At 46.8% G+C, this 17,225-nt stretch overlaps 1 protein-coding gene across 2 annotated transcripts in view; it reads right to left on the bottom strand.

Moving 5' to 3' along the window:
- LOC140410892 (interferon gamma receptor 1-like) overlaps nucleotides 1-17,225 on the bottom strand; it is an 81,681-nt gene that overhangs the window by 21,192 nt on the left and 43,264 nt on the right. For both annotated transcript variants that reach the window (XM_072499663.1, XM_072499664.1), the window contains exons 2-5: nucleotides 15,499-15,625; nucleotides 15,233-15,411; nucleotides 5,618-5,778; nucleotides 1,586-1,742 (exon numbers count right to left, since the gene is read on the bottom strand). In XM_072499663.1, the coding sequence (XP_072355764.1) occupies nucleotides 1,586-1,742; nucleotides 5,618-5,778; nucleotides 15,233-15,411; nucleotides 15,499-15,625 (624 nt within the window). The remainder of the gene's footprint in view (nucleotides 1-1,585; nucleotides 1,743-5,617; nucleotides 5,779-15,232; nucleotides 15,412-15,498; nucleotides 15,626-17,225) is intronic.

Raw genomic sequence — 17,225 nt, 5'->3', positions numbered from 1 at the left:
ATCTGCCATGGCGGGACTTGAACCTGGGACCCTGAAGCATTACTCTGGGTCTCTGGTTTACTAGTCCAGTGACAATACCACTACGTCACTGCCTCCACTTGGTGATCCATTCACAGGAAAATACTTGAATTCATCAGTGCCAGTAAATATTGGCCAATTTGCTTTGGTCCATCCTGGGAGATTTATGGTGGTAATTGTCACAAGCATTTGTAAAGACTTTAATTTTCTGTTGATTGGCTATCCAAATAACTAGCAGCTAAGAATTGCAATAGGTTCTGAACAAAACATTATGGAATTTGCGACAAAATACTGAGGTAATTTACTGGAAAATTATCCAATCTTTGTTAGGAGGTAGAAAAAGTTGGAAATAATGCAGGATAATTCTGATGTCTCTGAAATTGCCATTCACCATCTTACCATGTCCTGCAAGTGTTCCATATTATTCACAGGGTAATAATGATGAGGAGGAATATGTTCCCATCTTTATACCAGAAGGCTCTTAAATTCCAACATCCATCTGGCACTGCAGTCAACACACATTTAAATCACCGCCACATTTTCTGTCTCTCTCCCAGTCATGGCGGGACCAGGAAATTCCATCCTGAAAGTCTATTTCATATATTGATAACATATTGAGTGAAGAGGCATTTCCTGCTTTCAGACCTACCAGATCCCGTAACAGCCTCCCCGAACAGGATGTGGCGACTAGGGGCTTTTCACAGTAACTTCATTTTGAAGCCTACTTGTGACAATAAGCGATTTTCATTTCATTTCATTTCAAATACCATAATTAGGAGTTTGTCATGCATCAAGCATGTAATTAAACTACACCACATGTGTCAGGGGGACGGTTAGCTCAGTTGGCTGGATGGCTGGTTCATGATGCAGGGCATTACCAACAGCGCAGGTTCAATGCCCGTGTCGGCGGAGGTTATCCATGAAGGCCATGACTTCTCAACCTCACCACCAATCAGCTCTCTCAAAGGGGAGAGCAACCTATGATCCCCGTGGACTATGGCGACATTCATTTTGTGTGGCATACATGTATAAGATGTAAAGCTAATCTGAAGTAAATTTGATCAAATTCCACTGAAAACTAACATTGCTTGAATCACCATAGGTGCCAGGTGATGTTAAATGGTATGGAAGGTGGCAAATCCTACTAACTGCAACATTTTGAGAGTTATGATCAGCATATGAACGAGAATCTGAGAAGCGACAGAGAGGCTTCTTGCAGGCTTGCCAGTACAATCAGCAGCAAATAGCAAACATGAAATTTGAAATAACAGCTTCAAAGCGGTCTTAGCAAGATTTAAAAATAAAAGAGGCATGAGCAGTTACTTGTAACAGCACTGTTCAGAATACCAGCACTGCCAAATAGAACTAATTGGAGAGAGATATTCAGTACAACAATTTCATTTGGGGTAGTTTGATATATTTGACAAATCCCATAAACGTTTACAGTAAATATCTACAGTGCACTTTGCTGCCAATTTCCATAACTGTACATATTCGGAAAGATGCACTTTTTTGGATTTGAGCAACAAATCACATCAGATTAGAAGTGTACAGCGAGTTGTATTACCTGCTTGATTACTTGATTGAATTGGTAGACATCTTTTTTGTGACCTCTTCCCCTTTAATTTTAAGATGTCTATACGTACTTCAGCAGACACACAAGTGACTCCCACCGGTACGGTAATCTTCTTGTACGGATACTTCTCTCTGCAGAATTCAGTTATCTGTAACAAATTAAATACATGATCAGACAATCAAGTAGACTGACTTTCTGGTTAATAGCTTTAGACTAACCAGCACCGCGTGGAGTGTACAGTAAATAAGTGTCCTGGTGTAAGTGGCTTGTTCGTTGTAAACCTCGCGGCTCCAGGTACTTAACAGGCCTTGAAAACCATCACTCATTGTACAGGTCTTTCTGATTAGAGATGGGGATAATGCTCTTGTTCCACATAATTGCACATGTACAGGAACTGATGTTTCACAATATCTTGTTCAACAAGTATTTTGATTTGGGAGGGGGGTCCAGTAAGTGGTGATCTCTTGAGGTGGAGGTCTTATTGGCTTCATCTAATCTGAATATATAAAACTCATTGGGTGGAATCCTACCAGAATATGGCAGAGTATCAGGCTCAGGCAAGACACTGGCATGTAATTCTCCAGAGCCTCTTTACCAAAAGAAAAGTGAGCTGGTTTACACCGTCACTCTGGGGCCTCAGAGCCAGGAACTGGCTCCAAAGTGATTGAGATGCCGTCTTTAAAGGACAGAAATGTATTAAAATGAAGTTCACGTCCTTTGTAGGATGTTGCCAGCGAGGGACAGGGAAAATGAGATTTTCCTCCTGATCGCCGATCCCGCGAGTGCAGGCTCAAGATTTCATCCATTGTTTAGGACTCCTGGCACATTACTGTCCATCAAGGTGGGTACATGGTGCTAATAGTTAGGAATGATGGTTGATAGATAGGAGTGAGAGAGAAAATGGGCAACAGAGAGGGAGAGAGAGAGAGAGAGAACATATCAACAAATTTACATCTATAAAGCACATTACACGATTAGGACATCCTAAAGCACAGCACAGGCATGGAGACACTAATGTAGAGTGTGCGTGGGTTTCCTCCAACAAGTACCAAAAGACGTGCTTGTTAGATGAATTGGACATTCGGAATTCTCCCTCAGTGTACTCGAACAGGTGCCGGAGTGTGGCGACTAGGGAATTTTCACAGTAATTTCATTGCAGTGTTAATGTAAGTCTACTTGTGACAATAATAATAATAATGATTATTATTAAAGTAAAGTAGAGTAATACAGCTGTCTATTCTATTCTTCACACAGGAGGATTCCACAAATAACAATGCAATAAATTTGTTTTAATGATACAGGATACATTTTGGTTAGGATATTGGATAGCTTCCCTCTTCATCGTCAACAAAGCTATTGAATATTCTATGTCCACATGAGAAATGGAGTAAAGGCTAGGTTCCAGCCAAAAGACAGTGGCTGTTTTAGGCTAGTTTAGTGGGGTGTTTCTTGGTGCCCGCAGCACCGAGAATGACCCCGCTATCAAATTGCACTGTCTTTCTTCGGCCTTGGCAGGGAACACCCTGCCAAGACCGCTCTTAACTAAATTTCCTGTACTGACGAGCTCAACTTGTCAGTGCAGGAAGAGATTGGGGCATCTTTTTAAAATGCCAACCTGATCTCTGTACTCCCATTGCATCTTCTAGACTCCCCCCAACAGACACGTTAGGGGTCTCGAGCCACCCTTCACCCAGCTCATAAGGGCATGGCAGCCAGTGCCAACCTGGCACCCAGACACATTGGCACGGTCAGCCTGGCACTGCCATGGTGCCCAGATGGCATGGGGTACCAGGGTGTGACCCTGCCCAGAGCCCAACCACCTGGAGCGTCAGAAGGCCTGGGAGAGCCCACCCGCCCCCAGGTGCAGTGATACTAATAATAATCTTTACTGTCACAAGTAGGCTTACATTTACACTGCAATGAAGTTACTGTGAAAAGCCCCTAGTCGCTGCATTCTGGCACCTGTTGGGGTATATGAGGGAGAATTCAGAATATCCAATTCGCCTAACAGCACATCTTTCGGGACCTGTGGCAGGAAACCAGAGCACCCGGAGAAAACCCACATAGACACAGGGAGAACATGCAGACTCCGCACAGTGTCCCAAGCCGGGAATCGAACCTGGGACAATGGAGCAGTGAAGCAACGATGCTAACCATTGTGCTGCCGTGTGGACCAATGCTAAACAGTACCATGGCGAGTTCTCCCAGGCACGCACGTCAATCCGGGCCTTAGCAGAATCAAGCGCCGACATATTAAAGCAAACCTAACTGCTCACTTAATTATGTAAATCTGGATCCCACCCAGCGAGTGCAAGATCCAGATTATGACGTCTCATGAGATCTCATTAGATCTTGCGAGGCATACCAAGTGTCGCAAATCTTGCGAGAAGTTTCGCGGAGATTTAACAACTTCATCGCATCCTGAGTCGGGCATGATGAGGCTCTTAGATCGGGCCCAGTATCTCTTCACTCCCTCAGCACTGCACAGAACGTTCAGCCTAGATGATGTGCAGTCAGACTTGAAGCCATGACCTTGTGACTCAGGGCTGGAGTGCTACAATTTCATGACAAGGTGAATGCCACGGATATGTCAGGCTTTTAATGATCTAGTCTGTAGGACTATTCTCCCAACTTTTGGGCAGCAGTCCCTGGGTAATACGGAGGACAACTTTGTAGTGATCGGCAAGAATCATGACGCAATAACTACAAGTGTGTGACTGCAGTCACATGTAGGTCAGACTAGCAGGGATAACAGACCACCTGCGTGGAGTTTTCCTAATACACAAGGTACTGGATCAGGCAAGGAAACTGTGTGAAACTCACCGGCTTCACAGTCGACCTTTCTCACCTGGTTTGAGCTGCACCCAGTGCTGACATGGATCATACAGCCAGCAAGAAGGGCAGCGCCCCCATTGTCCAAAAAGGACAACAGTGAACCAGTTGGGAGTTTACAACAATTTTGAAGCATGGTTAATATTCGATCTACAAACTAAGGAATTCAATTTTTCAGCTGTATTTCAAATTGTGACCAGGGTTTCTTTTAGCCCAGTGTGATCCATAGCCTAGGCTAATATAATCAATGGTTTACATGGCTTGAGATGAGGCAGTGTTGAATGTTAATTGAGAAATGTATGTGGAAGTTGTTTAACTTAATCACAGTTTCCACAAAAATGATTCTATTTAAAAAAGTTATTTATTCCTCTAGGGATGTGGGCATTGCCAGTTAGGCCACCATTTATTGTCCTTTGCTTGTTGCCCTTCAGAAGGTGGTGGTGAGTTGCCTTCTTGGACCGCTGCAGTCCCTGAGGTGTAGGTACACCCACTGTGCTGTTAGGGAGGGAGTTCCAGGATGTTGCCCGAGCGACAGTGAAGGAACGGTGATATATTTCCAAGTCAGGGTGGTGAGTGACTTGGAGGGGAACCTCCTGGTGGTGGGGTTCCCAGGTGCCTGCTGCTCTGGTCCTTCTAGAAGGTAGCGGTCGTAGGTTTGGAAGGTACTCTCTAAAGAACCATGCAAATACAAACATGAGCAAAATTAACTGCAATAGCATTTCTAAAGTAGATACGAAGAACATTTTCAAAATTTAGTATTAATTTGTACAGCTATACAAGTTTTAAAAATTCTCACTCAAGGTTTCTGGCTGGCTCAGCATTTATTGCACATTAGTGATTATTCTGGGAAGGTGGTAGTTAACCTCCGTCTTGAACCTCTGTGATCTGACTCTTGTTATTCTTTGAGTGACTTGCTAGGCTACTTCAAAAGGTAGTTAAGTGAACTACATTGATGTAGGATTTAAGTCAGTTATAGACCAGACCAAATTAGATCAGTAGGTTTTCTTCCCTAAAAGTACATTGAATTAATATACACCAACCCATATTATTTGTAGCAATATTAGGAAAGAAAATAACCTAACATAGAAACATCAAAAATAGAAGCAGAAGGAGGCCATTCATTATGATCATGGCTGATCATCAAGTTCAATACCCTGGTTCTGCTACATTAAACAAACATTAAAAACTTGCCGCCTCAGGAGTTTCAGGATTCCAGTAGTAAATATTATACGATAAATACTTCAAAATCCTTTTAGTCTTGTTTGTTGTGGAATGAGGGACTGTGTAATTTAATTCCACTATTAATTTATTCTCATCAGCCGTAAGGTGTACAGTAGGAGGACCTAAAGTGGCTGTAAGAGACATCAAAATTACAATTATAAACACACACTCATGAAATGTTTAATAAATATTAAACAGCGAGTATCACAATATGTTTTGCAAGAACAATAAAACAATTCATGTTGAGAGGCAGGATAACTGTGTTAAAGGTTCGAGCTAATTGCTCCTTGCTAAAGGTTTGAGCTAATTCCTCCTTGTAAAAGTATCCCTTCTGTGGACTTCCGGTTGCGGCAGGGATGAGCTAGCCGCACGTTTCGGCGGCTCCAGCTCCGACGGAACTTCAGGCTCTTTTAAGAGCCCCAACGAGGACTTGGACGGCCGTAAAACCCGGTGCGAGGCGCGAGGGAAGGGAGTCCCCCCCGAACGACGGAGGGAAAAACCGGCGGTGGCGGCTGCAGCCCGAAGGATCTGCAGCCAGAAGGTCAGAGGGAGTGGAGCAAAATGGCGGCGGAGAAACCACAGGTGACATGGGGGCCTGAGCAGGACGAGGTGGTGAGACGGTGCGTGGACCTGCTGAAGAAGGAGGTAATGACCCCGTTGTTACAGGCAATTGAGGGGCTTAAGGAGACTTTAAAGACCCAGGAGACTGAACTTCGCGTGGTGGAGCAGAAGGTATTAGGTATTGAGGACGAGGTCCTGGGCCTGGCGGTCAAGACTCAGACGCACGAGGCACTTCATAAAAAGTGTGCTGATAGGATTGAGGCCCTTGAAAATGGAGCGCGAAGGAAGAACCTCAGGATACTAGGTCTCCCGGAGGGTGTGGAAGGAGTGGACTGTGGAGCGTACGCAAGTAAGATGCTGAGCTCACTGATGGGTGCTGAGGCCCCTGCGGGCCCCATGGAGGTGGAGTGGGCAAATCGGATCCCGGCGAGAAGACCAAAAGCGGGAGAACCACCGAGGGCGATAATCGTGCGATTCTACCGCCTTAAGGACAGAGAAGAGGTCCTGAGATGGGCTAAAAAGGTGCGGAGTAGCAGATGGGAGAATGCGGTGGTAAGGATCTACCAGGATTGGAGTGCGGAGGTGGCGAGAAGGAGGGCGAGCTTCAACCGAGCCAAAGAGGTTTTGCACAAAAGGAAGGTGAAGTTTGGGATGCTGCAGCCGGCAAGACTATGGGTCACGCATCAGGAGAGACACTATTATTTCGAGACGGCGGAGGAAGCATGGTCCTTCATCAATGAAGAGAAACTGGACCGGAACTGAGGGACTGATGCTGCAGGGAACTGTTATTGTTGTTATTATTGTTTTTGTTAATGGGATGATGAAAGTTAATCGAGAAGTAAACAGGGAAGGGGGGGGGACACTGGGGAAATGTGGGCGCCGGTGAGGGGGGAGAGGCGGGACATAGTCAGAGAATGGGGAAGGAGAGGGGGAGGGGAAAGGGAGCTGCGCCATAAGAGGCGGATCAGGTAAAGGGATGTTCCCGCGCCAGAAAGAATAAGGCGGGAAAACAGGCGCAAGGCGGATGGGAGTTCCCTCACACCGGGGGGCCGAGGAGCGAGCAGGAGTAGCCGGGGTCAGTTGAAGTCAGCTGACTTACGGAAGTGATATGGGGGGAGCAATCAAGCTAGATAGGGATCTAGCGGGGGGGGGCAAGGGGACAACTGGGTTGCTGCTGCGGAAATCCAAAAGGAAATGGCTAAAGAGAGGGTGGTCGGGGGCGGAATGCGACGCTGGGGGAGCGAGCGGGAGCGGGATATGGGACTGGCCTAGAGAAGGTAATGACTAGTCGACACGGGAGGGGGGCAGGTAGCCCCCCATGAGGCTGATCACGTGGAACGTGAGAGGCCTGAATTGACCGATAAAAAGGGCCCGAGCGCTCGCGCATTTGAAAGGACTAAGGGCAGACGTGGTTATGCTCCAAGAGACGCACCTAAAGGTGGCAGACCAAGTTAGGCTAAGGAAAGGATGGGTGGGACAGGTGTTCCACTCAGGACTGGACGCAAAGAACAGAGGGGTGGCTATTTTGGTGGGGAAACGGGTAGCATTTGAAGCAAAGAACATCGTAGCAGATAGTGGAGGTAGATATGTAATGGTGAGTGGTAGGCTGGAGGGAATGGAGGTCGTGTTGGTTAATGTGTATGCCCCAAATTGGGACGATGCGAGGTTCATGAGACGGATGCTGGGGCGTATTCCGGACCTGGAGGCAGGAAATTTGATTTTAGGAGGGGACGTCAATACGGTGCTGGACCCGGGGCTAGATAGATCCAGCTCAAGGACTGGAAGAAGGCCGGCAGCGGCCAAGGTACTTAAGGGGTTTATGGACCAAATGGGGGGAGTGGATCCATGCGATTTCTTAGACCCAGGGCTAGGGAGTATTCCTTCTTCTCCCACGTCCATAAAGTGTACTCCCGGATAGATTTTTTTGTTTGAGGAAGGTTGTTGATCTCTAGGGTGGAAGAAGCTGAATACTCAGCCATAGCGGTTTCGGATCATGCCCCACATTGGGTGGACCTGGAAGTAGGAGAGGACAGGGAGCAGAGAACACTCTGGCGATTAGATGTGGGACTGATGGCGGATGAGGGAGTGTGTGCAAGAGTGAGGGGGTGTATCGAGAGATACCTGGAGGTCAATGACGACGGCGAGGTCCCTGTGGGAGTGGTCTGGGAAGCACTAAAAGCGGTGGTCAGAGGAGAGCTGATTTCTATTGGGGCCCACAAAAGGAAAACAGAGGCCAAGGAAAGGGATAGATTACTGGGGGAGATTTTAAGGGTGGACAGGGAATTTGCAGAGACCCCGGAGGAGGAGCTGTACAGGGAGAGGAGACGACTCCAGACCGAGTTTGACCTTCTGACCACCAGAAAGGCGGAGGTACTGTGGAGGAAGGCACAGGGGAGGAGGTATGAATATGGGGAAAAGGCTAGTCGCCTGTTGGCGCATCAACTGCGAAAGAGAGCAGCAGCGAGGGAGATAGGAGGAATTAGGGATGAAAGGGGAGACACTGTGCGAAGGGCAGGAAAGATAAATGAGGTGTTTAAAACCTTTTATGAAGAACTGTATAGGTCTCAGCCCCCAGGGGGAGAGGAGGGGATGCGGCAGTTCCTGGACCAGTTGAGGTTCCCGAAAGTGGAGGAGCAGGCGGTGGCAGGCCTGGGGGCGCCGATTGAGGTGGACGAGGTTATTAAGGGACTGGGAAGCATGCAAGCAGGGAAGGCCCCGGGGCCGGACGGGTTCCCAGTGGAATTCTACAGAAAATATGTGGACTTGTTGGCCCCGTTGTTGGCGAGGATGTTCAATGAGGCCAGGGAAGGGGGGACACTACCCCCGACAATGTCGGAGGCGACGATATCGCTAATTTTGAAGAGGGGCAAAGATCCGATGCAGTGTGGGTCCTATAGACCTATTTCACTATTGAACGTGGACGCCAAACTGCTAGCAAAGGTGCTGGCATCGAGGGTAGAGGACTGTGTCCCAGGGGTGGTGCACGAAGACCAGACAGGGTTCGTAAAAGGGAGACAATTGAATGTTAACGTGCGACGGCTATTAGGGGTGATAATGATGCCCTCAGTGGAGGGGGAGGCAGAGATAGTGGCGGCAATGGACGCAGAGAAGGCATTTGATAGGGTGGAGTGGGAGTATTTATGGGAAGTGTTAAGGAGGTTTGGGTTTGGGAACGGATTTATTCGCTGGGTTAGACTACTATATGGGGCACCGACGGCAAGCGTAGTTACAGGGTCGACATAGATCGGAGTATTTCCGATTATATAGGGGAACAAGACAGGGATGCCCGCTGTCTCCATTGTTGTTTGCGCTTCAATTGAACCTCTGGCCATGGCGCTGAGAGACTCCAGGAAATGGAGAGGGGTGTCTAGAGGGGGAGAAGAACACAGAGTCTCGTTATACGCGGATGACCTATTGCTATACATGTCGGACCCAGCGGGGGGGATGACAGAGGTTATGCGAATCTTGAGGAGGTTCGGGGAATTTTCGGGGTATAGATTAAACATGGGGAAGAGTGAATTATATGTGATACATCCAGGGGACCAGAGTAGAGAGATAGAAGGCTTACCGCTAAGGAAAGTGGAAAGAAACTTCCGATACTTGGGGATTCAGATCGCTAGGAGCTGGGGAACCTTGCACAGACTTAATCTGACACGGCTGGTAGAACAAATGGAGGAGGACTTTAAGAGGTGGGACATGCAGCCTTTATCGCTGGCGGGCAGGGTGCAAGCAATTAAGATGATGGTCCTCCCGAGGTTCTTATTTGTATTTCAATGTCTCCCTATTTTAATCACCAGGACCTTTTTCAATAAAATAGATAGGAGCATTAGGAGCTTTGTGTGGGCAGGGAAAGTTCCGAGAGTAAGGAGGGGGTTCCTTCAGCGCAGTAGGGATAGAGGAGGACTGGCACTACCGAACTTGGGAGATTATTATTGGGCCGCCAATGTGGCAATGATACGTAGATTGATGATGGAGGGTGAGGGAGCGGCGTGGAAAAGGCTGGAGAGAAGGTCCTGTAAAGGGACGAGTCTAGAGGCGCTGGTGACGGCGCCGCTACCGTTCTCACCGAAAAAGTACACCACGAACCCAGTGGTGGCGGCAACACTGAACATATGGGGACAGTGGAAGCGAAAGAGAGGGGTGCGGGGAGCCCTGGTGGGGTCCCCTATCAGGAACAACCATAGGTTCGCCTCAGGAAGAATGGATGGAGGATTTCAAAGCTGGTACCAGTTGGGAATTAGGAAGGTAGGAGATTTATTCATAGATGGGAATTTTGCGAGCTTGGGAGCACTGGAGGAAACGTATGTTACCGCGGGGGAATTTCTTGAGATATATGCAGGTGAGGGCGTTTACTAGACAACAGGTGAGGGAATTTCCGCGGCTCCCGACACAGGGGATACAGGACAGGGTGCTTTCAGGGGTGTGGGTCGGAGAGGGCAAGGTGTCAGAGATTTATAGTGAGATGAGGGAAGAGGGGGAGGAGTCGGTGGGCGAACTAAAAAGAAAGTGGGAAGAAGAATTAGGGGAGGAGATAGAGGAGGGTATGTGGGCTGATGCCCTAAGCACGGTAAATTCCTCTTCCTCATGCGCCAGGCTTAGCCTGATTCAATTTAAGGTGCTACATAGAGCACACATAACGGGGGCAAGATTGAGCAGGTTCTTTGGAGTGGAGGACAAATGTGGGAGGTGTGGCGGGAGCCCGGCAAACCACGCACATATGTTTTGGGCCTGCCCGGCACTGGAAGGGTATTGGAAGGGAGTGACGGGAGTGATTTCACAGATGGTGAAGGCCCGGGTCAAACCAGGCTGGGGGTTAGCTCTATTTGGAGTTGCGGAAGAGCCGGGAGTGCAGGAGGCGAAAGAGGCCGACGTTGTGGCCTTTGCGTCCCTAGTAGCCCGGCGCAGGATCCTACTCATGTGGAAGGAGGCGAAACCCCCCCGGACTGGAGGCCTGGGTAAATGATATGGCGGGGTTTATTAAACTGGAGCAGATAAAGTTTGCCCTGAGAGGATCAGCTCAAGGGTTCACCAGGCGGTGGCAGCCATTTCTCGACTACCTAGGGGAACGTTAGAGGGAAGACGGATGACCAGCAGCAGCAACCCGGGGGGAAGGAGGCTCAGTTGAGTATAGGTCAATAGAGTACGAGGTTTTGTTACTTGTATATTATTATTATTATTATTATTATTGTTAAAAAGTTTTAAAATTTCTGTTTTGTTACGGTTATCGTTTCGCTTGTTTTGTAAGCGGGAAAAATGTTGCTCAGGGAAAAAAAATTTCAATAAAATATATTTTTTTAAAAAGTAAAAGTATCCCTTCTGCAAGTGTATATTTTCTATTCGCTTTAACAACCAGTCCATGATTTCCTTGAGCAAGATTGTTTTTTGTCAGCGATTAGCATAAGATTTGGGGCTTGTCTACATGCTTCAGACTCAATGGAGATAGTTATTCCGAACACACTCCTCTCTATGCCCTAACTGCAATGTCTATATGATTGCATGATGGTACACCATGAACACCACCGAGCCCTTAAAATAAACCACGGTAATGGGAATTGCGTGAAACTCCCCAGACATACCTAGCACAAAAGAAAATTATTGTGGTTGTTGGAGACCAATCATCTCAGTCCCAGGACATCACTACAGCAGTTCCTCAGGATAGTGCCCTAAGCCCAACCATCTTCAGCTGCTTCATCAATGACCTCCCTATAAAAGGTCAGAAGTAGTGCTGTTTTCTGATGATTGCACAATATTCAGTACCATATGCAACTTCTCAGAGACAAAGCTGTTCATGTGAATGTGGTCTGGTAAGTGGCAATTGACATTTGCACCACATGCGTGCCAGGCAATGAACATCTGCAACAAGAGAGAATCTAACCACTGCCCCTCGACATTCAATGGCACTACCATTGTGGAATTCCCCACGATCAATAAACTGGACCAGCCATATGAATACTGTGTGCACAAGAGCAGGTCAGAGGCCTGGAATTCTGCTGCGTGTAATTCACTGCCTGATTCCCAAAGCCTTTTCACAATCTACAAGACACAATTCTGGAGTGTGGTGGAATGTTCGTTCCTTGCATGGATGAGTGCTGCTCCTACAACACTAAAGAAGCTCAGCACCATCCGGGACAAAGCAGCCTGCTTCATCAGAAAGCCACGCAAAACATTCATTAACTCCAACACTGGTGCACAGTAGTAACAGTGTGTACCGTGTTCAAAATGCATTGCAACTTTCCAGCTGTCCTTTGATAGCACCTTCCAAACCTGTGATCCCTACCACTTCGGAGAATGGCAGAAGATACATTGGAACAGCACCACCTGCAAGTCCCCCTACATCCGGACTTGGAACTAAACTTTTGTTCCTTTGCAGTCAGTGGGCCAAAATGCTGACACACCCTTCTTCCAGTGTCTGTGTGGGTTTCCTCTGGGTTCTCCAGTTTCCTCCCACAAATCCAGAAAGGGGTGCTTGTTAGGGGAATTGGACATTCTGAATTCTCCCTCAGTGTACCTGAACAGGCACCGTAGTGTGGCGACTAGGAGAGTTTCACAGTAACTTCGCTTCAGTGTTAATGTAAGCCTACTTGTGACACTAATAAAGATTATTATTCATAGAATCATAGAATTTACAGTGCAGGAGGTCATTCGGCCCATTGAGTCTGCACCAGCCCTTGGAAAGAGCACCCTACTTAAGACCATGCCTTCACTCTATGCCATAACCCAGTAACCCCGCCTAACGTTTTTGGATACGAAGGGCAATTTATCATGGCCAATCCACCTAATCTGCACATCTTTGGACTGTGGGAGGAAACCGGAGCACCCGGAGAAAAGCCCACACGGCTTCACAGCTCAGTGTGTGGTTCAAACTGTTGGGCAGCACGGTAGCATTGTGGATAGCACAATTGCTTCACTGCTCCAGGGTCCCAGGTTCGATTCCGGCTTGGGTCACTGTCTGTGCGGAGTCTGCACATCCTCCCCGTGTGTGCGTGGGTTTCCTCCGGGTGCTCCGGTTTCATCCCACAGTCCAAAGATGTGCAGGTTAGGTGGATTGGCTATGATAAATTGCCCTTAGTGTCCAAAATTGCTCTTAGTGTTGGGTGGGGTTACTGGGTTATTGGGATAGGGTGGAGGTGTTGACCTTGGGTGGGATGCTCTTTCCAAGAGCCGGTGCAGACTCGATGGGCCGAATGGCCTCCTTCTGCACTGTAAATTCTATGAAACTTGGGGATGGGCAAAATATGTTAGCAATGCTATTGATGCTCAGGTCCCATAAAATAATTTTTAAAAACAGCAGCTTGTGCCAAGTGCCTTTTGCAAACACTGTAATTGCCCTCACCTGGCACAATTTAAATAAGGCATTAATTTTTAAAAAATTGACATCTCTATAATTCTGTAGAAAATCAACCCAGCAATCTTAGATGTGTGTTTGCATCGCATTACCGGATTTCAGGCCAAATTGGCATTGGAGGGACAAAAAAAAAACATGCCTCCTTCTCACTATTCAGCAGCTTTCCTGCAAACTGCCTTCATGCTGGCCCATCACAAGAAAAGTCTAGATAGGATATACAGCATCACAGTTAGCTGATGCTAAGTACTTAAAGCTGTATGCGAGGAATGACCACTGGAAAATGGGGAAAATAATTACATTCAGCCTTTAATGCTATCTGCTAGCAGGAAGAAATAGTTCACTACGTTTGAACAGAAAGCATGCTGGAATGCGCAGGTCGATTAAAATAGTCCAACTCTTTGTTAACCTTTGTTTAACCCTTTGTTAACTACGACAGGAAATAAATGTGCAATTTATATTCAGGTGATGATTAAATCTTCAGTTGCAAGGAACAAGTCGGGAAAAGAAAAACTGAAGTTACACTAGGTCACATTTACTATTTTATAATCAGAAATTTGGTAACAGGTGTCTCCCAGTTTAAGTGCGTTCCAATGGTCTGTTTCCCTTTCAGCATGGTTGGGAAATTAGGCATTTCCCCCAGGAGCAATGCCCTAGTAACCGCTCTAAAACAAAGTTGCGGGACTTACCGGCATGGATTTACTCACATGTTTTTTGGCAGTAGAGATGGCCCACCAGCGGGATTTTCTGGTGCCGCCTTTGGCAAGGGATTTCCCATTGACTGCAAACCTCATCGCCGGGAAACCCGTGTGCCGGTGGAACCTGAATATCCCACTGGCGTGAACAGTGGTAAATTCCGTCCGAAATTTTTTTTAAAGAAACTGCCACTCATTACCTGCCTCCCTCCCCCCTTCCTGTTTCCCTCCTCCAACCCTCCTACTTACCACCTCCTTCCTCGACTCTCTTGCTCACTGCTGCCTCCCTCTACGATCCTCACTATTCACCAACTCTCCTGAGTGCTCGCCTTCCTCCCCGACTCTCCCTCCGCTCACGACGAGGGCTCAGGCGTGGGTGCTCGGGAGCGAGAGGGAGCGGTCGAGGTCGTGGCAACCAGGATGGTTGGAAATGGAGTGGGAGGGTCAGGGAGGGAAGCAAAAGGCCGAAGGGTGGGTGAGCTGATGTTCTGGTGAGTCGGGAGAGGCGGTAAGCTGGAAGTGAGAGGTGGCAAGCAGGAGGAAAGTTGGAAAAGTTAGTCAATTATTTAAAATTAATTAAAAGATAGTTATTTTGAGTCGGTACGTTATTGGGTTAATAAGTTTATTGGGCCAAGGACTGCCAATAAGATTTTAATGTAAAAGATACAGGTCAGGAACATAACCGGTCTTTATTACAGGGGAAGTGATTTTGTTTAGCGTGTTTTTTTTAAGGAACACATTTGGATTGCTAAACGTGGGATAGCTCTACTCGACCACTTTTAATAGAAAATTTAAGAGGAAAAAACTCCACAGAAGAATAATTATAAACATTGAGAATTCAAAGCGGAATTTAAAACATTCAAAGCCAACAACCCTTCCGGGCTTGGGTTAAATTTTGCCATTGTGAATTGGAACTTATACAGTAGCAAAATAAAGGTAAAAGTACGGAAAGCTTTATTCTATTTTATCCTTTAACTTCTCACTTACCATTATTGCCAAATGTGAATCGGTAAGTGTGTGAACAATTCGACTTTTGTGAACTTGTAACAGCATTAACTCTAGCGCAATAGCCATTCCCATTTTTTACAGGTATAAAAGCCTCACTGAGATCACATTGATGCATTGAAATATTTGAACAAGGCTCAAAAGGTTTCCATTTTCCAGATCTGTAAAACAGGTGTTTTTGTTAGTTTGTAGCACAGAATATTAGTCTTTCAATTAAAATACATATAAAAATCAAAATAAAAACTTACCTGTACTCAAGAAATTCAACATTAAACCTGGAGGCTCTAGATGTGGCTACGACATCCCACGTCAAAACAGTATGGAAATCAGAAGACGTTATAGAGAGGTTCTCTGGAGGATGAAGTTCAGGATGCCCTGGTCAAAAATAATTAAAAGGTTACTTGCTTTGAATAAGAACAAAGGCTGCAAAACTCAGTTCTAGAGCTCCCAATATTTAGGCACAGTGCCAACTTTCCACCTAAAGGGAGTTTGTGACATATGTGCAGACATTTCTGGTGCTCGCTGCACCTGATGCCATCTTGGTGAGGAGAGCTCCCGGAGGTGTATAGCTTACTGTTGTTGTCAGAAAGGGGCCTTTTTGTTTTCATGCTGTTTCTTCCTTCCCCTTCTTCTACCTCCTTTCTCCTGTTCCTCCTCCTCTTTCTCTTCCTTGTCCTGCTCTCATCATATACCCAGGGCTGAGACTGAGGGTTGTGGCCTTGAGGTGGTGAGGTTGTGCATGCAGAAAACCACTGCAAATCCAGATACACGCTCTGCTGAGCATGTCAAGGTTCATTCAGAGCAGCCTAGGCTGCAAAAGCATTGCTTCCAAATGTCAATGATCTGCTCTGGTGTATCGCGTGTGGCACACTGTGCCACCTAATACGATCGTGGCTGATCTTGATCATAGTCAACACGGTTTCGTGAAGGTTACGTCGTGCCTCACAAACTTATTGAGTTCTTTGAGAGGGTGACCAAACAGGTGGATGAGGGTAAAGCAGTTGATGTGGTGTATATGGATTTCAGTAAAGCTTTTGATAAGGTTCCCCATGGTAGGCTACTGCAGAAAATACAGAGGCATGGGATTCAGGGTGATTTAGCAGTTTGGATCAGAAATTGGCTAGCTGGAAGAAGACAAAGGGTGGTGGTTGATGGGAAGTGTTCAGACTGGAGTCCAGTTACTAGTGGTGTACCACAAGGATCTGTTTTGGGGCCACTGCTGTTTGTCATTTTTATAAGTGACCTGGAGGAGGGCGTAGAAGGATGGGTGAGTAAATTTGCAGATGACACGGAAGTCGGTGGAGTTGTGGACAGTGCGGAAGGATGTTACAAGTTACAGCGGGACGTAGATAAGCTGCAGCGCTGGGCTGAGAGGTGGCAAATGGAGTTTAATGCAGAAAAGTGTGAGGTGATTCATTTTTGAAGGAATAACAGGAAGACAGAGTACTGGGCTAATGGTAAGATTCTTGGGAGTGTGGATGAGCAGAGAGATCTTGGTGTCCATGTACATAGATCCCTGAAAGTTGCCACTCAGGTTGAGAGGGTTGTTAAGAAGTTGTACTGTGTTAGCTTTTATTAGTAGAGGGATTGAGTTTCGGAGCCATGAGGTCATGTTGTAGCTGTACAAAGCTCTGGTGCGGCCGCATTTGGAGTATTGCGTGCAATTCTGGTCGCGGCATTATAGGAAGAATGTGGAAGCATTGGAAAGGGTGCAGAGGAGATTTACCAGAATGTTGCCTGGTATGGAGGGAAGATCTTATGAGGAAAGGCTGAGGGACTTGAGGCTGTTTTCATTAGAGAGAAGGTTAAAAGGTGACTTAATTGAGGCATACAAGATGATCAGAGGATTGGATAGGGTGGACAGTGAGAGCCTTTTTCCTCGGATGATGATGTCTAGCACGAGGGGACATAGCTTTAAATTGAGGGTGAGAGTTTGGCTCAAGATGGATTGGAACTTTATGGGAAAACAAAATGT

This window comes from Scyliorhinus torazame, chromosome 4, assembly GCF_047496885.1.
Source record: "Scyliorhinus torazame isolate Kashiwa2021f chromosome 4, sScyTor2.1, whole genome shotgun sequence".
NCBI classification, from domain to species: Eukaryota; Metazoa; Chordata; class Chondrichthyes; order Carcharhiniformes; family Scyliorhinidae; genus Scyliorhinus; species Scyliorhinus torazame.
This window is presented reverse-complemented; position numbering and strand designations above follow the sequence as displayed.